Source organism: Lissotriton vulgaris, chromosome 2_2 (assembly GCF_964263255.1).
Source record: "Lissotriton vulgaris chromosome 2_2, aLisVul1.2, whole genome shotgun sequence".
In the NCBI taxonomy this organism is placed as follows: Eukaryota; Metazoa; Chordata; class Amphibia; order Caudata; family Salamandridae; genus Lissotriton; species Lissotriton vulgaris.
Window position 1 is genome coordinate 188,359,595 of NC_141688.1, and position 24,107 is coordinate 188,383,701.

The 24,107-nt window shown below is 40.9% G+C and overlaps 1 protein-coding gene across 1 annotated transcript in view; it reads right to left on the bottom strand.

The window, feature by feature from the left end:
* NELL1 (neural EGFL like 1) overlaps positions 1–24,107 on the bottom strand; it is a 3,816,074-nt gene that overhangs the window by 1,693,984 nt on the left and 2,097,983 nt on the right. The window contains exon 13 of the mRNA XM_086959505.1: positions 13,793–13,918. Within this exon, the coding sequence (XP_086815631.1) occupies positions 13,793–13,918 (126 nt within the window). The remainder of the gene's footprint in view (positions 1–13,792; positions 13,919–24,107) is intronic.

The window sequence follows — 24,107 nt, forward strand, 5'->3', positions numbered from 1 at the left end:
TTCCCCCAAGAACCGCCAACATATGATATCAAGCGGTACAAAAGGGGGTGGTGATGGACGGGGCATCTGAACCAATCAAACACTCACACCCTGTCAGCAGATCTGGGTTTAATCCATCACCTTTCTTTAGCCCACTCTGCCACCCCAGGGGTGGACTGTTCCCATGAGGCACAGGGTCAGACTGATTTGCATATGGCCGTGTCTGCACTGGGGTGGCAGAGTGGGCTAAAGAACGGTAATGGATTAAACCCAGATCTGCTGACTGGGTGTGAGTGTTTGATTGGTTCAGATGCTCCGTCCATCACCACCCCCTTTTGTACCACTTTGTTCGCCATAAGTTGGTAGGGTTTGCTCAGACGTGAGTCCCTTGCTCACTTTGCCACTGGATTCAAGGAAGCCGGGCAGAAGACAGCTGAAATGCCAGAAACCGGTCCTCGGAAGCTAGTTTCCAGTCCAGAGAAGGCATGGCTTGGCAGTTCGGGCTGGACTGTTCCCATGAGGCACAGGGTCAGACTGATTTGCATATGGCCATGTCTGAACTGGGGTGGCAGAGTAGGCTAAAGAACGGTGATGGATTTATCCTAGATCTGTTGACTGGGTGTGAGTGTTTGATTGGTTCAGATGCTCCGTCCATCACCACCCCCTTTTGTACCAACATGTGATACCATGCATGTTTTCTTACAAATGAGTGGGGCAGCGCAGCGCACGTTGTGTCCATACTGTATTGTGTTGCCTCACTAGAAAGCCCGAACACACAAAAAGAAACAAGGAAAGGTTGGGACCTTGAATTAGAGGCCACACTTACTGATAAAGCAATGGGAATATTGCTTCATGCAAACAGGGACCATTACAGCGAGTAGCTGCTTGCGGATAATCCATTTTAAATTCATACGCCATGTTTACTATATGATTGCACGCTTGCACAGATACAAACTGAGGGAAGATGACTGCTACGATAGATGCACACAGGAGTATACAGGTTTTCTCCATCTGACCTGGCATTGTGAGGGTGGTGCAAGAATACTGGATGGAGATCATAGAGGTTGTGTCTAAGATGACTAGGTCCCACATCGCCGCATCGCCTGTTATAGCCTTATTGGGATGCACGTAAGAGTTACCATTGATACACAATAAATTTACTGCACTGAGCCTATTACTAGACAAAAAGCGAGTGGCATGCAGGTGGGGCCAGGGGCGCCCCCCCAAAGTTAAGGATTGACTTGCTGACTTGGTATCCTGAAAAGACCAGTCAATGCACTTTCCAATCGAAATCCTCTAGTTTAGTTAATATGGTAGAGCACTTTGGATCTGAAGGCTGGGCTATACCACAGCAACTAGATATGAGTTAACTGCTACAGGTTCAAGAAGCTGATCTCCCCACTGGCATGCTATGTGAGCAGGCCTGTAGAAAACATCATCCCAGCCACCGTCTATTATAGAAGGCTTTTATAGATGAGATACATGTACTAGATTGTATTGCTTATTCGAAGGGGAATTCTTGTATGTTGTACACTAACTATGAGTGATGACGCACTGCATAAATATCAAATGATGTATGCCCATGACATCATGAAATGTACTGCTGTGTTTGGTTAAATAAAAAAATATATATATTTTTTTTAGAATAATGTACAGCAGGGTGAAAACCTAAAGTATGGTGAAAACCTAAAGTATGAAGTGGAATAAGGTGGAACGTTTGAACAAGAGTTTGATAAGCAATGAACACTGGATGGAGAAGATATGTGATGAAAGGAGAATGTCAAAATGGAAGACATCTAGAAGAATCAGGCAAGGGTGGAAGATGAGAAACAGAACATGAGAGAGACTTTACAAGGATTGAATACAAGTAAACAGGATAAGAGAAACTATGAGTCAGAATACAGAATAGTATGTGAGCTGGGATCGAGGCATAAAAACCACCCACAGAGACGCCAATATGAAAACAATCTAAAAGGTAAGGGAAACAGTAGGAGAGATCACAGAGGATTTAATTGTTAAACTGATAAAGTTCTGAGTGATCTGAGTCGAACACGCTCGAAAGGACAAGTAGAATGAGAAAAAAGTCTTGTTTAACACGAAGGATTTGTGACAACAAGCATAGTTGTTTGATTCCTTTAAACAGAGTTAAGCCAAAAATTTAGTGTATTGATGATAATTTAGACACATACAGAAGTGTTAAAAAATCATGGATATTAGAGTGGATAGAAGGGCATTATGGTGGGTAAGTGTTCTTGTAGCTGGGGACGGTGAGCGAGTGTGAGCCCTGTGATAGACAGACAGAGTGAAGGCTGTTTTAGGTCTGACTTGAAATTTGCAGGTGTTTGTAAGACCTACTTTAACAAATTCTTTAAAATATACATAGAGTTTGGTTTGGCTCCACCCAGGGAACTATTTGTGTCTCTAATTACATAATATTTACTCACTTCATCTTCTTTGATGTAGGATGTAATCTTACATCTCCAATGGAGTGCTTGCATTCCAGTGCATGAGGAGCAACTCAACACATCCAAATACACTGATTCACCACACAGGAAATTCCTCATCTCATAGTAGCACTGTATATAGAAAACAATCTTGAATTGTTTTGTTTTTCAGTGCATCGGGCTTGTGTGCTGTTGATGGGGGATCTATGGAGTGCTACAGTCAGTGAATTTTTTCGATAAAGCTGCCATGCCACAGAGAGCTGAGGCAGGGAACATGAGCATGGGGCTATGTCCTACTAACTGAACATTATTTTGATTAGGTTCTGTTATATAACAATGCCAGGATGATGTTAAATGAGTGTAATTAGACATCAAGTATAATTTTTCATGTAATATACAGGCACATGCATCAATGTCGGCTTTTGCAATTCCCTAATTGCGATTTTATGAGGAATCGCAATTAAGGAATCGTAAACCCCTATGCATGTAGATATTGCTTAAAAAGTAGCAAATTCCAAATATTCCTTACTTGCGACTCGCAAATTGCGAGTCACAATTAAGGAATACCTCTCCATTTAATCTTATGGGCCTGGGGGCCCATACAAATGAATGGGAAGGCATTCTCAATTTGCGAATCTCAATTAGAGAATCGCAAATAGAGAATGCAATTTCAAGGGTCGGAGGGTGTCAAAAGGACACCCTGTAGCACCCCTGAAATTGATATGTGCACATATGTTGTGCACACACATGCCTTAAGGGGATGGGTTTTTGCACAACATGAAACTTTGAAAAATTTACAAAAGTGCATTTTTCAAAGTTTTTGCAAATTACAATAAAGTTCAACTTCATGGTAATTTGCTCCCCCTATTAGCGAAATCACTGATTTTTTAACTTTAATGCATTGCATTTAAGAAATCGCAAAATGCGAATCCTTAAATGCCATCGCAATTTGAGAACTAAAAATTAATTGCCAATTCTCAAATTGCGAGGGCCTTGATGCATCGCAAAAGCGATCTTAAAAGGCTTTGATGCATGTGGCTGACAGTTCCTGTACATTGTGCTGAGCCATCTCTCACTCCATTGGAATTAGAATATGCCAGTTTGGTTCCAACAGCTCTCAAAACTACCTGATAGGACTAGTGACATAGCAAGTTTGTTTTGGCACCTAACGGGAGTAGGAAATATTGGCATCCCTTACATTTCAGGTCAATAATAAAATATTGCTATAACTGGGGCACTGTCATGCCCTCAGACATTTGGTAACCAGTCCCAGTGCACCTAATGCACTATTGATTGATACACTGCAGCTTCCAGATATTGTCTTTCCTCTCTCTTCGCTATCTCGAGTCAGCTCACTTCTCATATCCATTCATCCGTTCCCCCGCCCCTTCTATTCCGCCTCTCACTTCCTTCCTCATTTGCTCCCATATATCTTTCTCCCTATTCTCACTTGACCTTCACCTCTTTTGGCCCTCTTTATCCTTCTTTTTTTTCTCCTTTCCTCTCTGTCCTGCCTTTTATCCTCTCCTCTAGTTTTTATCCATGCTCTACACTTCTCCCTGCTTCTCCAACAAAGTACCATAATTCTCCTTATTCTTTTTACTTTCGTCTTCCCTTTCTCTTTCACATCTACATCTTGTATTTGAATCCCTCTTTCCCTCCTTCTTCACATTTCCTCTGGCATACCTATGTCGGCCATATTTTTGCCATCTTCTAGTGCTTGGTCTTATTTTTCTTTTTTTGCTTGTTGTTGGGTTTGCCATCCCAGGGTCCCTCGCATTTTCCTCTTGCTTCCGTTCACCATCTCCTTTTCTTCCCTTTTATTTACAGATCTCACCCTCGTCTTTATTATTCTTTTTTCAATTTCCCATTTTCTCCTTCCGCCGTTGCGTGCCTTCTTTTCTATCTCTGCGCTCACCTTGTCGCTCCTTTCTCTTTCTAAACTCAATCTCACCTCACCTTTCTACTCTCACCTCCATGTATCCCTCTCCCATCTCTTTCTTAGTATTATTTCTGCCCTACATATCCTTCCTCCTCTTCACTCACATCCGTCCTTTCTTTCCATTCTCTGTGCATCTTCTTTCTCCTTTTCTGTCTGTTGACTCATATTTTTTTTTTGTTTTCGCTGTTCTTCCTACCATCTTTGTCCTTCTCTATCTCGCACCTCTTTCTTTATTCTCTATCCTGCACATCCATTTTATCTATTTAGCACCATCTCTACACTTACTTCCTTTTATTCTTTATCCTTTATGACTCTGCTCCCTCCTCTTTTACCTTCCTAGCTCCAATTTTTCGTGTTCTCACTTTTCAATGTCTTCCTTGCATCAACTCCCTTACTATCTCCTTCTTCTCTTTCCTCTCTCCTCCCTTCCTTTATGCCCCAACAATTTTCTTTTTTACTCTTCCATTTGCTCATAGATGCTTATTTTATCCAATCGACCGTTTTTATTCCTTTCTCATGTCTCCTTAATATACCACTGCATAATTATATCTTTCCAATTTCTTTCGTTCTCGTTATCTTGTTCTCACTCTTTCTATTTTCCTCTATTTGTATCCCTTAGGTTACCCTTCATAACACAGATTGTCTGGGGGCCTAGGGGTTGTGGAATCATATTTTCCACTTCTCCTCTTCCAAAACACTGGACATCAAGCAGACCCAAGGCAGGGAAGCATCCTCAAAAAGAAATATAAGTGGAAGAGCTGGGGCTGGTTCAAGACACACCGGGCCCCTCCTACCTCTGTGCCCTGCTGCCACTGTACCAGCTGAACCCCTGAAAGCCATCATCTTATCCAGACAAGCCTAAGGGGCAGATTTACGTTAACTGGCGTATCCCCAGGGATGCGCCAGTAAATGTGCGCCACAGTGCGCCACAGCTCCGCCACCCATGGTGCAAGGCAGGGAAGATGCGTGACGCATTTTTCGGCATACGGGCGGCGCATTGCTAGAGTCATGTCGCAAGTGCAACATTACTCCTGCAATGCACAGGGGCCACCCCTACATTGCATGGTGCATCACCCTTACGCCTGCTTCAAGCAGGCGTAAGGAATTGACGTAGTAAGTGACTCAGTGAAATCTTGTAGATTTCACTGAGTTACTTTCCAGGGGCGTTCCTGCGACGGAACGCCCCCCCCCCCCTGCACACCGGAACGCCTACATGAAACCTGACGCAGGTTTCATGTGGCGCAGGGCCTTACACCGTGACGCATCTCCATAGATGCGTCACGTTGTAAATGCCTCGTAGGGATGCGCCACGTTTACGCCACCTTGCGTGACGCAACTGCGGCGTAAACATGGCGCAAGGGCCTCATAAATCTGCCCCTTAGTGCGTCAAGTCGAATTTTACTGATTCAGTATTAATGAATCGGTAAAATAGAAGGGGGGAGATGTTGGGAAAATCGGTAATTGAATTCTGTAGGAATCGGTATTTACCGAATCAGTAAATACCGATTCGGTAATGCCTATTGATTCCTATGGGCATTGAAGCCATAGGAATCAATGGGCATTACCGAATCGGTATTTACCGATTCGGTAAATACCGAATTTTGCAAGGGTGCAGGGGGTGTCACTTTGACACCCTCTAGCACCCCGATTTAATGCATGTGTGACATGTGGCATACGGGCATGTCCGTCTGTCACATGCCATAGGTGTGCATGCACACATGTGCATGCACACCTGGAATCGGTATTTTACCACCCAATTGGATTGGGTGGTAAAATACGGATTCGGTAAGGCCTGTGGGACTCAAAAGAGTCCCACCTACATTTCAAAATTACCGAATCGGTAAAAATACCGATTCGGTATTTTACCGATTCGGTAAATTTACTGATTCGGTAACTTTACCGAATCGGTAAAATAGGCCACCTACATCTAGAATAGCCATTTACCGGTCGGTAACGGCCGAATCGGCCGTTACTGGTGGGTAAATGTCTACTTACATCTGGCCCTTAGTATCCAATTCCAATGCATTTGCGGCACTGAACTAATTATTAATGAGAAATAGTGCCTGCAATTATGGGAATTCACTAGAGTTCTAAGTTTTACTAAACAATATAACAATGATGGGTGTTACTGATTCATTTAATGGTGGAGATAAACAAAGTAATCCAGACTTTGCCATCACCATTCAACTGACATCTCCATCCTCAAAGACCCAGCATATGCTACTCAAGTAAAAGCCTTACATTTTTGACAAGAGAGAAACATATATTTTTAGTAATGAAACAACAACAGGTTGAGACGCAGACTTTTTCCAATGTTTTTACTTCAAAACCAGCGGACTGCAAGAATTCAGTGTTAAAGCCAAGTTTCCTAAAGGGCATTCGGTGAGGATGACAGCCTGATGTATGTAGCCAATCAAGTTAGGGGACTGTGCATCCATACGTGAAATATCTGTTTCCTTTTTGAGGTTGCCTTGAAGCTGTCTACTTCTCTGATAGTGTTGTAAGTTGAAAACATATAAAGCACAGAACTAGGAAATATTTTTTAACAGTCGAAACAAAAAACATGTAAAAAACATACTGGGCCTGACAAGCACAGGTGCTGTTTATCGTACCTGGTAAATATCGATACCACAGAGTTCATTATTTATCGTGTGCAAATCATAACGCCTATTGTGATTTCCAGGGGCATAACCTGCAGTTTTGCGGGGGGAGGTGGGCTGGGGAGGGGATAAACCACTGAGCTCTTTGCCAGGGCCGTTTTTTGGCCGATTTTGTTACACGGCTGATTTTGCAGCTACGCTCGAAAGCGGCCCTGTAACAAAACGGCCCCGACCCGTGCAACGGGCGATTGCCCGGTGCCCGCTATGGCCAGTCCGGCCCTGCAGTCACTGCCATATGGTTGTTTCCTGTTAAATTTTGGCAGTTTAGATCTGCTGAAGTATAATGGTGGCTAAGATGTAAAACTCATTAGACAATTATTAGATGCGTTAATAACACTCAACTCGTAATTCCGACCCGTGCGTAAACAGGGGGTGACGAGCAGGTTGTAAAAGAAATTACTAACTTGTAATCAGGGCCTCTGTGTTACAGTGGACAAAAGCAGGCAGTTGTGAGAAAAAACACTATGGACACAAAAGGTTTGTTAGTTTAGAAGATGTGGGGAGCCGATTGTACACAATTGTATTTTATTTATGTGCAGATTTGATTGATAGTATTGTTGTAATTATGGACTCTTGAAAAATGTTATTGTTTTTTTTCCACTGTGTTTTTGTTGGGGAAAGAGTGTAATCTTTCATGACAGTACCCTTTCCTCTTTCCAAACATCAAGACCCTATGCATGAGTCTACATGCATAGGCATAGAACCTTGTTGGCCTAGTACCTTGTTTCAATGGTTCACCAAAGTGAACCAGGATGACCACTCTGGAGGCCCAGTAAGACATCACATGCTCATGTTGTTATGTAATTATGCGAAAGCTATACATGCATGTGTGGGGATCTCTGGACAACGCAATGCTTTTTTTTTTGTCCTCATATTTGCCACCAGAATATATTTGCTCTAGATGGGTCTCGCTGTTGCCTCTCATACTGTTGTTTTTCGGATCCACCATGGAGACAGTATCATAGCAGACAGGGATGTCCCAGAGGTAGGCTGCTTTCCTTATCCTACTCCTCCAGGCCTATTTTGGGCACCCTAGGCCTGGTGGAGGACAGGACCGACACAACCTCTGGCATAATCACAGGACCGTTCACCTATTTATCCAGACCACCAGTTTAGACCAAACATTCTCAGTAATCTCTTTTCGACCAGCCAAATCCATTTTACAAACTTCCATTATATACTTTAGGCATACTGCGAAACTAGGAGGGGACACTGACTTCCACTCCATACAAATTTGTCTCCTAGCGATAACTATTATATAAAAAATAAACTGTGAAGCCACACTATTGATATCATAATCTTTCAATAAGCCAAAGAAAACAAGTCTACGAGAACAAATAATAGTTGTTGAAAGTACATCACCCAAGAAATCCATTATCGCTTACCAATAGTCTTGAATAACTGGACATTCTAAAAAAATATGAATATCATCAGCAGCGTTGTGGTTACATCAGGGACAATAATAGTTGTTTTGTGTAATCTTATGCAGTTTGGCCGGAGTCCAATAAACTCTATAAGCCGTAAATAGGTGGTTACGTCTTAGATTGGCTGGTTTAATTAGCCTCTGTAACAGAAAAAAGGAATCTAACCATACTTTATTAACTTCATCAGGGGTGTCAGGTATACAATGTCCCCATAAGTTTATAACCTCTAAGTTCATTTTGCTCTCCTCTTCTTTGATCAATAGTTTGTACCAAAATGAAAGTTCTTTTACCCATTTCCCCCTCCTACCAATGGAATCAAGAATATCTGTGTCTTTCTCTTTTTGCATGTTTTGACTGGACCACCAGGCAGATAATTGATAATATTTGAACCTAGTCAGCTGCCCATCAGTAAGTTGTACGAGAGAGTTCCAGTTCACCAAACCCGAATCTACCCAGAGATCTTCCCATGTTTTTAACCCAGCTGTTCTTAAAGGTTGTGACAATTGATCTTGGAGGCATAAAGGTGTACCGGGAGAGTCCCATATTGGGGTGTGTGTATGGTAATAAGGGATATCAAATGTCTTCCTGATGAACCCCCAATTTTTTAATGCGGTCAGTTGGATTTTGAGGCGAATTTTTAAAAAAAAATTCTGGTCGCCAAATTTAAACAAAAAATAGTCGTGGTCATAAGGTAAGTCAGTTAATAATGCTTGAAACAAGCGGCCCTGTGATGATGCATCTAGCTTATTTGCAAGAAGCCTAAAATTTCTGAAATGAAATGCGTGACAATATGACAGAAGATCTGGGAGGGCGAGCCCTCCTATGCTTAAACCCCTCCTCAATTTCTTCCATGCAATTCTTGTAGATTTACAGGCCCATATAAATGATCCAATTTTACCCTGTAAGGTTTTAATGTCTTTCAATGAGAATGATAAGGGGATACAGTTAAATAAAAAAGTCAATTTTGGAAGAATAGTCATTTTAATGAGGTTGACCCGACCGTATATGTTCAAGGGCAGGTTTCCCCATCTTATTAGTGTTTTATTAATATCTTTAACCACCATATTCCAACTGAGTGATGTAATGTCTTTTAATGATTGGGTTAAGTGAATTCCCAGGTATCTCATTTTCTGTTTTGCGCCTAATATTAGTGTGTTGTTATTCCATCCCATAATCTCCGTTTTCTCCTTATTAATCTGGTAACCAGACAGTTTCCCGAATTCCTCCGATAGATAAAATAGCCTCGGTATTGCTACTGAGTGGTCAGAGGTATATAAGAGAAGGTCATCTGCGTACAACGCCACCTTCAGAGGCAGATTTCCAAGCAAAAAAGGTTGAATAATATTGTCCTCTCTAATCCCACAAACGAAAGGCTCCATATAAACGTCAAACAAGAGGGGGGATAAGGGACAACCCTGTCTAGTACCTCGGGATATTTCAAACCACTCAGATAGAATTCCATTGACTAAAACCTTTGCCTTTGGGTTATGGTATAGAGATCTAACCGCCTCTATGAAAATTTGAGGGAGACCAAATGCTGCCATTGTGGCCCATAGGTACTTCCAATTGACCTGATCAAAGGCCTTAGCCGCATCAATGGCGACCAGGGCCAGTGGGAGATTTTTACCGTTGGCGTAGTCTATAGCTCCTATTGCTTGAAATGTTAATTCATTTAACTGTCTCCCTGGGATAAAGCCTCTCTGATCAGGATGGATTATATATTTAATAACCTTCGATAGTCTAGTGGCTAAGATACCGGAATAGATCTTCATGTCTGCGTTCAACAAGGAAATGGATTCTTTTTACATCATTATTTGGTTTTGGTATGAGCGTTATAATGGCTTCTCCCCATGAGGGAGGTGTAGAGAAACCCTGAATCAGTAAAAGGTTGAAAAGTTCCCTTAATGGAGAAATTAGTTGATCTTTGTTATCCAGATAAATCTCCACTGGCAACCCATCTGAGCCTTCCGCTTTCCCTCGTTTCATTTTCTTCAATTGACCCAGAATTTCCCCTTCTGTTATCTCGCTTTCCAGGTATGTCTTATCCGTTTCAAGTATCTGCGGCAGATGTTTTGTAATCAGCCAGGATTCTAAATCCTCCTCCTTAGGATCTTTATCCTCAGTATAAAGACTTCTCATAAAGGACCTTGCTTCTTCTCTAATTTCTACGTCAGTTTCCAGCAAATCTCCTGTCTGTCTATGTAATAGGGCTTTGACGTTATTTCTAGTTCTCTCTTCTCTGGCTTTCCAGGCTAGGAGGGCTCCACACTTTTCTCCATACTCAAAATTTTTTAATCTGCTAGACTCCCATTTTTCTTTAAGAATTCTCTCTTCCGATACTTTTAGTTGAAGCTGTAGATCAAAGAGTTCTCTCTCTATCAAATGTACTCTACTTGAATTCTCTAGAATTGCATTTTGTAGTTCTTGATCCTTTCTTATTATTCCTGCCAAGTCTTCCCTTCTTTTTGTTGTTATACTCCTTCTCTTATAACTCATTAGGGAGCTTAAGACTCCCCTTAAATAGGCTTTATAAGTTTCCCATACTACCTGGGGTGAGGAAGATCCTAAATTTGTCTTGAAGAAATCTAATGTTTTATCTTTAACTTCTTCTTTTATTTGATTGTCTAATAGAAGTGATCTCTCCAGTGTCCACCTAGATTTTAATGAATTTATATTCAGTTCAATTACCATTTCCAGTACAGCATGATCTGATAGACCTGTAGGCGTAAAGGAGAGGTAGTTAATATCCTTGAGAAGGTGTTGATCCACTAGAAAGTGATCTATTCTAGAGTAATTCTTGTATTTTTTGCTATAAAAAGTGAAGCCTGATTGAGTTTTGTACTTTTTTCTCCAAACGTCTACTAAGGTGAAATCTTTCATTAGGACATTTAAAGTGGCAAGTGATTTAAAGGGAGCATGGTATTTCGCCTTAGAGGTTCTGTCTAATTTTTGTTCGAAGACCAAATTAAAATCACCTCCTAAAATAAGGGGGCCAGTTGTCGTCAGTAGTGCTAATTCAAGTTTAGACAGTGGAACCGGGTTGTCCTCATTTGGACCATAGTACACTGCAATTGTATAGAGGATATTTTGAATACAAACTTCTGCCGTTAACCATCTTCCAGATTGATCTGTCTCAAATTTTCTCAAGCTTATCCCTCTATTCGCTCGAATTATAATAGAAACTCCCCTTGTAACACCTAATTGCCTGGAGCGAATTATGTCTTGAACCCATCTTGATTTCTTAAAGAGAGAATTACATAGTACTGCCTCTAAGTGTGTTTCCTGTAACATTATAATTTGAGCATCTGAATTTTTTAAAAATTCACAAATTCTGTTCTGTTTTATTTTTTCCCCTATACCGTTAATATTCCATGACAGGACCTTAAGTTTGTATGGGTAAGTCATGGGTCTAATGTAGGTTCGTGCCCATCCAAGCCATTATACAGTGCGTGTTTATTTATATATGAGGACAACGCAATGCTGCTGCGCAATGCAACACTTTACATAAACCAATAAAGACATTTTTTACCATACAATGTTGCTTCATATGAATCAATATATATCAATAACAGGAGCACGTTAACTTTTTGATCCAGGGTTAGCATTTTATATGGGCAAATACATGAAGATAGGACGGATACCGTTGTTATAGAATAGTGCAAGGTGGAATAGGAGAATCAATGAATCATTAAATTTGGACTACACTCACTTTGCTGAATGCACAGTGAACTGGGTCACTCATGTTTGAGAGCAAACTCATCCTCAAATGCAGCACTGTCAAAACATACTTTCTGGTAAAGTGTGCATCTGGATATGACTTTATTATTAGAAATTCATGAAGGTGAGGAACTGTTATACTTTATAATGTGTCGCCATTGTGCGCATCACCAAATACTAAGATCTGGTGGGAGGGGGAAGAGAGTATGAGACAGGAGTTGGGTATTGGTTATGTACATATGTGTGTCCTTGTGTGTCTGAGTGTGTGTGCAGACTGCAAACAGATTTACACTCTTAACACTTAACATGCTTGTAACATGAATAGAACTGTATGTCAAAATGCTTGCAGATCCACCATTGTAATTACATTTAATTTCTTCATATTACTATTCTTAGAAATTGTCCCCTTCCACTAATTGAAAGTACATTCTATTTCTAACAAAAAACACTATAGGTAACCAGTTGAAAGACAGGGCGCTCTACTTTCAGCATAGGGTAAAGTTACTAATCACACTAGTAAATAATGGTGCTCAAAAGGTGGGGTGGAGGTTGGTTACGCTAACATCCCCACTAAAACCAACATATGTGAGTACATCAATGTAAAAAAACAAATATCCTCCCTGAGCATCCTAATGGTGAAAATTACTCAAAAGTCCAATATTCAACAATTAATTCCAAATTCTTCCAAAAACCAAATAGTTTCTCTTTTGGTACAGTCGTATCCAGAAGTGTAATTCTTCATATATAACAAAATTCCAGTAAAATCAAAGTGATTCTTCATATACACATTTCCAGTGCAGTCAACACATGTTTCGTCATGCTCATATGTACAGCATCATTGACTTCATCAGGGCAGAAGAATCAATAATCTGAGTCATTCATATAACAATGTACCGGAAGAGGCACCTTTGTTTTTAATTGTAACAATCTCCAATCCCTTCAAAACTTTCCTCAGTTATGTTGAACTCTTGTAACATGTCCTGATTATCATACCACGATACCAAACCACTTCATTTATTTCGTAATCCCACAAGACATGCGTACTTGGTCCTTTAAATATCTCCGTGTACCATAATATTTCTTAAATCACGAGTAAATGATCCACTTCCGAGTAGAACGCTGTCATGTCTGATGTCCGGCGTGGTACTCAATTCTCTGATAATCAGGACATGTTACAAGAGTGCTACATAACTGAGGAAAGTTTTGAATGGATTGGAGATTGGCACGATTTAAATCAAAGGTGCAGCTTACATTCTATTTCTGTCTCTCTTGGTGTGCAGTCCATGTAATCATTCTAAATAATCTTCCTGTGTTCGGAACTAGAATTATGTGCTCACTGACATCTTCTCCAAGCACTGTATCAATCATTGCCTCACCCAACAACCAGGAATATTGATGTACATGGATGAACACTTTCAGTAAACAATCTTGTCTATCACTGGTGTAGCAAGAGGAGGGCGGTCTGCCCCGGTCGGCATTGGTTTTGGGGGTGGCAGCCTCCACCGGACATTCTTACCATGGATGGCAACAGTTCTAGCTAGGCCACTGTGTATATCCATAATCAAAGATGGAAATTGTGTTCAGCAACCAATGCGATTCGAGAAGGTAATGAATCTTCCTGCTTACCTGTGCAGGAGAAGTCATCCACCCGGACATATCCCGTAGTACAGTCACAGCGGTATGTTCCCAGCAGGTTAACACAGACTGTGTTTGCCTGACAGTAGTGCATCTTTGCAGCACACTCATCTATATCTGAAGAAAAAAGTGAAAACGTTTAAGCAGGGAAATCGTCAACCAAACATTATGCACAGAATAATTGCTTAAGGAAAATACATGTTGCAGATCTGTTTCTTCGAAACTCTTTATTACATAATTTTATTTGAACCCTACCATGGTGAATTTACTCCAGGTATTGACGTATGTGCTTGTGAGCATGGTTGACACCAGGCATCACTCATTTTCAGCCGCGGCCCGTGGAGGGAGTTCCGTGGGGCAAACAGGCAGGGCGGGGGAGGGTCAGGGTGGGGGGTGGTAAACACCAGAATATGGATGATTGCAGGTAAGTAAACAATTAAATTAATAAAACAAATTCCGTTACGTGCCCTGCATTCCAAAATGCGATGCAGGGCACGCTACGAAATTCGTTTTATTAATTTAATTGTTTACTTACCTACAATCATCCATTTTCCGGTGTTTCCCACCCCTCACACTGCCCCTCCCCCACCCCACCTGTCTGCCCCACGGAACTCCCTCCACTGGCCACGGCTGCTCATTTTATACAAGTGTTTTGTACAAGAAGAAAAGGTTGCTAAAATATAGATATAAAATGTTGGGGCTCGACATTAGTGCAAGTGAGCTCTTTTAAAATCTTATAAATGAGATAATAAGGGTCAATGTACTTTGGAGCAAAACTATTATAGTGTGAATATGCAACAGACAAGTTAAAAAAATTAATGGTTGTATCCAAGGTACTTTAACAACTAATGTGATGGGATTCACCTAAGCAGGACCTGCCTCCTCTGCCTGGGACGACTCCTGGTGGCTGCTGCACTGGGAACCCCACCCACTCCCACAAACCACGCAAGCAACCTTGGTATCATATTGTACTCCTCGCTCAAAATGAACCGCCACATCAATGTCATATCCTCCTCATGCTTCCCCACACTATGCTAGCTTCGAAAGACTTTCAGATGGATACCCACTGCAGCAAGAAAGTTGGTCACCCACACACTCATCACCAGCAGGCTTGACTATGGAAACGCACTCTATGCCCGCATCACCCAGAAACTCCTCAGAAAACGACAGAACGTTCAAAACTCCGCAACCAGACAGGTCCTCAGTTCCCCACACTGCAGCCACATCACCACACACCACACACCGTTGTGAACATCACTGGCTCCCAGTCGGCAAAAGATTCACCATCAAACTCCTCCTCATGCCTACAAAGCCCTCCATGACACTAGCCCCTGCCTCTATCCCTGAAACCCACAAGACAAGAACTGGAGGAAGATCCTTCTCCACCTCACCGCAGAGACCTAAAACACCCTGCCCCTCCACCTCAGGCAATCCCAGTCGCTAACCCAAATCAGGAAGGATCTAGAGACTTGGCTCTTCGACTGGACCCAGATGGATCAGCACCCCCAACCCCATCCCCGAAGCACTTTGAGACCCTCAAAGTTGAGTAGCTGCACTATATGATCCCATGATTGATTGATTGATTCATTGATTGATTGACTGAGGAAGCAACAAGAAGATGGTGGTACCTTCATATTGCCGATCTACAGTCCAAATTGCTTACACAAGAAAACACGGTTAATGCTATAATTATTTATATCGTATGACAAATGCAGTGGAGTGTTAGTAACAAGCTACATACAAGTCACAGACCTATTTTACCATGTAATTGCATGGTCAGCTCCAAGGATTGTGAGGCGAGCCTGAATGCTCACCAGCTGATAATAACATTCTCAAACCGAAAAAGGGAACAGATTCATCTTAGAAATTTGTCCTACACATTTTATAAGGAAATTCCTGGATATTATCAGCCCAATGACTATAACAATCATTATTACATATTTTTCTTCATGTCAGATACATACTGATTTAAAAAACCAAAAACAATAATTTTGCTGCACCTGAAAATACTCTTACAGCACCCACAGAACTAACAAACTATCAGCCTGTTTCAAACTTCTCTTATCAGTCCTAAGGCCGCAGAGGTAGCTTACACTTTCATGTGAGTTTTAAAAAATTTTGCAATTCACTGAGAGATTTTACGAGTAGTATCTTTACGACTCACAGCAAAAACTCTGCACATAAAAAAATAGGCTGTTGCACAGATACTATTCCTTTGTGAATTTCAATACAACGTAAACATACACAAACGTGTAAGTTTACCTTGTTCAATCAGGCCCTAAGTTACTTGAGGCAACTTATGCAACATCTGAGTTCCTTTTTGAAGCTTCTGATCTCCTTCATTACTTTTAAGCTGGCTTTAAGCTACTCTAAAAGTAGTCAGTTGCTCAATTAAGATTTACGGGCTATGCTAGACAGATCATGCAAGGATGCCAACATTGTTGTCTTAAATTAGATATGCTTGCTCTGATTTAATTTGTGGAATATGAGAGACTACTTCAGATTGTCTATGAAAGGCCTTTGGAGGGAGAGTTGCTAATGTGATTTATTCCTTACAGTAGGACCACAACAAGAAGGTAGTTTTAGAAGAATTCTACTGGACCCCAAATACAACAAATAACAATAAAAGGTTAATCGCATATACCACACTGTAGACACAGGCCTGCCTTTAGCAACGAAGTTCCGATTCTGCTCCTCGTAGCAACAGTCTGCCATAAACTGTGTGTTGATATCTACTCCAGAGGAACACAACAAACCCCAGGCGGGATTTGGCCTATTTGGGCCTTATCAGTATGATGCAGCTTGACTCCTATAGTACAGTAAGGATAGGACCCAAGATGGGAATACCCATCGCATTTAAGACAAAAACTGGAACAATAAAATGATGATTTGTTTGTTGTGTTGGAGCACCAAATAAAGTCACCTGGGCAATCTCTCTGGGTTCTCCTCACAGACCTCTGCTTCTCTATGTTTATTTGAAGGCATTGGGGCATGTACATCTAACCTGGGCCTCCAATTCTTGCCAGTGCAGATGGTGCACACCTGTTTTCCACATTATGAATGGCAAGAAATGTTTTTAAACTCAGACTGAGTTTCTATATGATTATGTAAAGAACGATTGCCTCCATTACTAATTGGATTAATATCTTGTGGTTCATCTGTCCACAGCTCACTCAAGTGGTGATTAATCATGTCATCTTGTTCAAAGGGAATCTTTCCTCCAACAAATGGTTGCCACTATTAAATTATAATCTAAGGTCACATTCTACCATTTCTCCCACAGACCAAAAACACCACATAGTGGTGGGGGACTGGATTTTACAGAGACTAGATTGCTGTTCTGGTATCCGACTCAGCCTCCCTCAAATCCTCCGAAGGGATCACAGCTCAATAATTTTGGTCAAATTACACAAATTGCCATTTCGGCAAAATATTACGTTCAAAGTACTATGTACAGGGTGCAAATTGAAATTGATTCTAACTTTCTCAAAAACAAGTTCCCCATGTACTTGTCAACTGTTTCCTAAAAGTTTACCAGGTAAGAACTTTTGAGGTACAAGCATCACAGATATGAAAGATCCATTCCTTCCCCTTTGGTTTACATGCTGTTGACCTATTAGTTCCCAACAAGTTAATTCCACATTGCTTGTGTCCTCACTAGTATACATGCCTGCTGTGCCCTGAATTAAGTACTAATTGGTGCCATGAATCCTCTGGGTGCAGCGCACTTAACAAATAAGGAAATAGATAAATAGTTGGGAAAAGGAGGTACAAACTGCACCGAAGGGGTACTGTAGCAGGGATTATGCTCATACACAGAACTGTGCATAGAGACTTGGAACCTCAGTGAATTAGAGTGTACCAAAACTCACCTTAGAAGCCAAAATCCCCTACCAGACTAGCAATCGGTGTCTCATTGGTTCTTCCATACCCCCAATGATTAGACAACCCAAAACATGGAACTTAGAATACCTCAGGCAATGTGGAACACATGAACACTCTTTCGTTATACTCTCATATCGGTCCAAAACAGGGAGTAAATGAAGACACGTGCAAGTTTTAAATATTTATTTCTAATGCCATGTTCTCAGGCGCAGTATCTTAGCTATTACAACCAGACATATTATAAGCAACACGATTATCAGCATAGTTACTATTCTATAAAATACAAAGGGAGAAAGCATGTTAAAATGCTAAATAAAGTAAGGCTAGATTACACCTAGAAATCACCCTCCCTTGCTAGTAGGGTATTTTATATCTATAGAAGGTCTCTTGGGTTTCAAGGCTGGCCCCATACCTCTGGTCCTAGTAGAAATGGATCACAACATTTTCTACACCAGCTCTCTGCATGCAAATGTTCTCCAAAGTGTGTTTGCATGCCTGCGTAATGCATTATTAAACACGCCAAAATTATAGGTGGCCACAGCTGCATATATGTTATGTCTAGAACGTGCGCTGATCAGACCGAACAACAACCACTGTGTTGAAATAACCTTGAAGGACTCTGCACTCACTGTTCAGACAAAGCTTGCCAAGTAAAGCCGCTACTATAGGAAAACATATTATTCTCGTGTGAAGCAAAACAGTCTGTTAGACTCTAAACATTTGTAATATGTGCCGTGTGCAAAGGCAGCAGAAAGGAAAAATGGTGTTTAAACTTCTAATAATCTAATGCTAACTTAACACAGTGTAAATGCAATTCTCATCCCTATGACAGTTCACTGTAGTCCAAACATTCTAATTGACAAGTACACTGGGCAAATAAAGTAAAACTTGTTTACTTTGTCATTGTGACCACCCCAAGAAAGAAACAAACAGCTCTAGCACATGTTTAGCACTCTACAGGCATAATCATGCCTGTAGTGAGTTACAGGAAGGTCAAATGAAGGTCAATACCTGGTGCAAAAACACAACGTTTGGCTACCTTGATGAATAGAAAATGCTCTGCTATACCTGACAAAAAAGAAAATAGGCCACATGTATCATAATAGCATTTTGCGATTGCCAAAAAGTGATTTTTACTAAATCGCTGTTTGTTAATTGCAAAATGCTATGTATGTATGAAACTGTCAAAGATTTAGCGATTTATTTTACCAAATAAATAGGTAAGCGGTAATAGTTCTCCATTTGTTCTGATGGGCCTAAAGGCCCATCGGTGCGAATGTTTTACATAAGCAAATTTGCGATTACCTAATTGGTAATCGCAAATTAGCTAATGCAAAGCCAAGGGTGCCTGGAGGCCTAAGGACACCCTGGAGCATCAATAAAAAGTAAATGTGCACATATAAAGCGTACACATGCCCTAAGGGCATGTGTGCGCCACATGACAGTTTGAAAAATGCATTTATTTTTCAAACTTTGCAAACGTCTAATAGCATTTTCTAACAACAGTTTGCATTGAGAAAATGCTTTGCTACATGTGCTAATGGAATCGCAATTTGCAATTTCCCATTTGTAGTCGAAACTAAAGGTAACCATAAATATTGCGATTAAATAAAATTCGCAACTACAAACCCCTTCATACATCATGATAGGCGATTTTGCATTTGCAAATGGACAAATTATACGATTTGCACCATTTGTAATTGCAAAATGGATCCTGCATGTGGCCCTATATCTTAGCTCATGGTTTTCTTACTCTTGGCAGCTAAGTTACCTGAGGCAAAGAGAAGGGAGTTTAGTTCTTTTTCCAAGATATGACCATGGATCCCCTGTTTCAGAAATCTACAACTCAGCAATTAGAACAAACTTGCTGAAAATAGCTGCAAGAATATTGCTCAAACAGATGCAAAAAGCTTTAATTAGTGAATAAATCGCTGTCATAGAAAACCAGCCATTAATTGTCCATATTTACCTATTTTAAAATTTAAAAAATACGATTTATACCTGGAGTGAATTTTAGAATTTGGCATGACTATAGATGACTGTTTAAAAGACACACTTAACACTATTTTCTTGTATTTAAACTACCAGTGAAAATACGTCTCATAATACTTCAATAATGTGCTAAGAGAACCACTAAATGAAAAGAACAACTGTTTCATCTGTTTATAGAAATTTCCCAATTTAGAGACGGTATTTGAGATCACAAGTTGACACAATTTTTAGGTCGAGACTGGGCAGCGCATACGCCACTCTGCAAGCAATGCTGTACTCAGATAGGAACTTGAAGCTCCGGCCACTCTCAGCCCATATTTTTCATTAGCTTGTGTTATTGTCCACTGTAAAAGCCTTAGTAGTCCCTCCTTAGTACCACCTTGTCTTATTTTGTGACCTTCCATGGAGACCCCCCTGGTATTTTTGTTGTTACTCGTTAGGTTTTAATTACGGCCTCCGAGCACTATTATCTCAAATAGCTTTGTCCTCCCTGCTGTTCCAGGCAGGACATGCTCTCTCACTCTCTCCTAACGCTTTTAAAATAAAATTATGGTACGGGCACTGAACGCATTTGTAATGCAATAGGTCTCGCATTTGTAATAGTTTAAGCTATTGGCATTGTAAATGACAATGCAATTTATTTTTCCGTTTTACAAAACAACACATAAATAAAAAGCATTGTCATTTACAATGCCAATAGCTCAAACTCTCGTAAATGCGATACCTATTGCATTGCAAATGCTTGTTAATTCTTGCAACTAGCACCTGAGACGTTACAAACATTCAATAGGAGTTACAGGGGGAGTTTAGGTGAGGCCGCCCCACTCTCGCAAATTACAACAATATAAGGCCTCACCTTGATTGCACCTATCTTAACCAACACAATCACAGCATTTTATAATAATTCTTCTCTTCGTCCACTACTATGATTGGTCACGGTCCGCTTTCACTGCTTAAAAACGTCAAAACAGGTCTATTCTCACTAGTGAAAAATATAGTGAACAAAGAGAGAGTACCTCACGGTACCTGCACCCGAGGGTGTTGCTGTCTGATGATTGCCAGTTTACGCACTTCTCATCATTGGCCAGTCTCTCTTTGTTGTGTGTAAGAAAGAAAAGAATGTGCTCCCTTTACAAACACAAATCGTGTAGTGAAGAGAAAGTAAACACAACCAATGTGTCCACTATTCAAAATATGTATGTGCTCAATGAACCCCAGTGAAAACCAAAAATTATATAGTTCTCACTCATTAAAACCTGGTAATGCTTGCTGTCCATCCAGTTTTATTCCAAGCTGCAAGCACCCCCAATTAAAAACAGTTACCAATATACCATGATTATTTTGCCAACATGTTTCGTTGCAAAGTATTCTCGCAACTTCGTCAGGGTTATGGGGGTTCTATAATCTCATTCTTCACTCTCAAATGTTCCCAAGACCTGTGGTGACATTAAAAACAAGAACAGCCATCTGAAATATCGAAGTAAAAAGAGAAAGTGCAAAGATTGTGCCATCTATTGTCATTGTTCCAAAGTAGCAGACTTGCAAGTTTGTAAATCCTATTTTTTATATAAACTTTTACATTTGTTTTAAAAAAGGGCTAAAGATTATGTTATGAAGGGACATCCTGTTATAGGAAATGTCACTGACTCAGGAATATTTCTGTCATGTCAATTTCTCCCATGATGATGCTTTCAGCTTCAGTGTGGCAAATTCACCTTTTCTTCATGATAAACCTTGATTTTTGCCTTTTTCTGTTTCCTATGATACCTCATGCCAGATCTCTGTGCACGTGATATCTCTATTCAGTTCCACAGTGAGTATGATCAGCCTTACAATGGTGTTGAGAAAATTGGTATCACCCATTCTGTCAATTTATTTTCTTTAAAGGCCATATTAGGGGGCCAGAAAATGTGTGATAGGCCTGGAAGCTAAATGTGGTATGTGGGCTGCAGTGTGAATTGACACTACCCACATTCATAACAGACGTGTATGGCTGCCAGGAGCAGTACTTGTGTGAGCCTCAAAAACAGTACGTTGGCAAGCGCAAGCAAGATTTAGTGTCTGCTAGTGCACCATGCGGTCGCTGGGAGCACATCTAGCGAGATTTTTATAGTGCTTCCGCCCGCTTGCAGTCAGTAGCCTGTCGCTCGAGTGATCTACTCCAGCAGCAGCAAAATCAACTCGAGTAGCTGCATCCTCTGGTGCGCCGTGCGGTGCCTCATGCTATTATTTTTTAACACAGAATGCACTAAAACAGGGGTCTCCAAACCGGTCCTGGAGGGCCTGATCCATGCCAGATTTTTTAAATTACTACATGTATCTCAATGGGGATATCCAAAAAATCTGGTATGGATCCGGCCCTCCAGGACCGGTTTGGAGACCCCTGAAACAGTTCTTAACCACAGCTTGAGCAGCGCAACCTGCCTATTTCCGGTCCTTTTCAGACCTCACCGCATTATCGCTGAGTTTTTATATGACTCAGCGCAATTCATCTGAGTAGGATTTCGCAAATTCCGCCCACCCCTAGTTTGGTTATCTCTTCTGCACATTCCTGGAAGTTCATTCACTAAAATCCAGAGGCTGTGGTAGCACGTTGACACACCAATGATGGCTAATGGCATCACATGCCCACACTCAGCTCCTTAGTCTCTATGTTTTGGCCTTTTTTTGTTTTTCTTTTGTGTATCTTTCCACCTTTCACTACATACTGCTCTAAACACTGTCACAGCAGACAGCTGCTACCACCGCAACTCCTGTCTCCTAAAGAGAAAGTAGGCCCAATCATCCTCTCCGATGGCCCAGAAAAGGAAATGTGACTCAAAAGCAGAGCAAAAACGAAGCAGGTGCAGCCCAGTTTTCAATTTGCTTATGTGTGACAGTTCCCTATTCATCCTGTACTTATGAGTCACATTTAATTTTTGATGTGCAGTACCTTAGATGACACTGTGCCATTGACACCCTGTAGAGGAATTGTTCTCAACAGCAGTGCACTCCTATCTACAGTTTGAGCAATGAATACCAAGTAGAGGATTTTTCTCCAGCTTCAGATGGAAGAACCTTAGCAGCAGAAATGCCCTGTAAGAGCTGTCCTAGCTCAGTGATGCTTACAGTAAGACCTGTGCCGTATGTGGCCCTCCTGACCTTTACATGCTGCCCGTTGGTCAGCGGCACCACAGGGCTGCTGTGTATTCGACTCAGCACCAACATTAATAAGATGTTGAATAAACAGGTAAGCCTTTTATGCAACGGTTAATTGTAGTTAAAGAAAGAAACAACTAGGGGCCAGATGTAGGTCGGCAAATACCGGTCGGTAACGTCCGATTTCGGCCGTTACCGACCGGTATTTGCAAATGGAGATGTAGGGGCCGTCAAATATACAGAATCTGTTAATTTACCGATTCGGTAAATTTACCGATTCTGTAAAATACCGAATCGGTAAATATACCGAATCGGTAAATCCAGATGTAGGTGGCACTCCAAACAGTGCCACAGGCGATTACCGATTCGTTAAATACAATGTAATTCTATTGCATGGTAAATAACGAATACCTGTGTACATGCACATCTGTGCATGTACACCTGCGCCATGTGACACACACATACATGCCCTAAGGGCATGTATGTGTGTCACATGGCACACAAACCAAAATCAGGGGTGCAACAGGGTATCAAAGTGACACCCTGTCACCCTTGCAAATTCGGTAATTTTACCGAATCGGTATTTACCGTTTCGGTAATTGACATTGATTCCTATGGGCCTGTAATTGACATTGTTTCCTATGGGCCTGTAGGCCCATAGGAATCAATGGCAATTACCGAATCGGTAAATACCAATTCGGTAATTACCGAATCATACAGATTCGGTAAGAATTACCAAATTTTTACCTACATCTGATTTACCGAATCTAGAATACCGAATCGGTAAAATTCGGTATTCTAGAGTCGGTAAATCAGATTTACCTACATCTGGGCCTAGGTTTTCATGCACTGCTTAGCTTTAAGAGCACCATTTTTCATTTTTAAAGACATCTTGCAAAAAAAGTGTACATATATGATGCCTCTTAAAAATTCAAAAAGTGCATGCAGAAGCACCTTAGTATATCGATTATATCAAGGCATTGAGAAGTATCTTTTTTTAAGTGATTGTTTTCAAACATGAATTTAGAAACATTCATTCTCCTTTCCACCATGATAAAATGCCATTAGTATACTAAAAGGTAAGTCAGTTGTTATGTGCACTGTTTAGGTTACCTGAGTTCCTATTTTACACAAACAATATTATAGTTTGTTAAATCAAACACAGGAGAAGGTTTAGTTAAGTGTACATTCTGAAGTCCTATACTACGCGGTCCTCCTATTTGTGATAATAAAGAAAAAAGAGGGAAAGTGATATAAATCAAGTGAATGTGTGAATGTGAAGGGATTTATA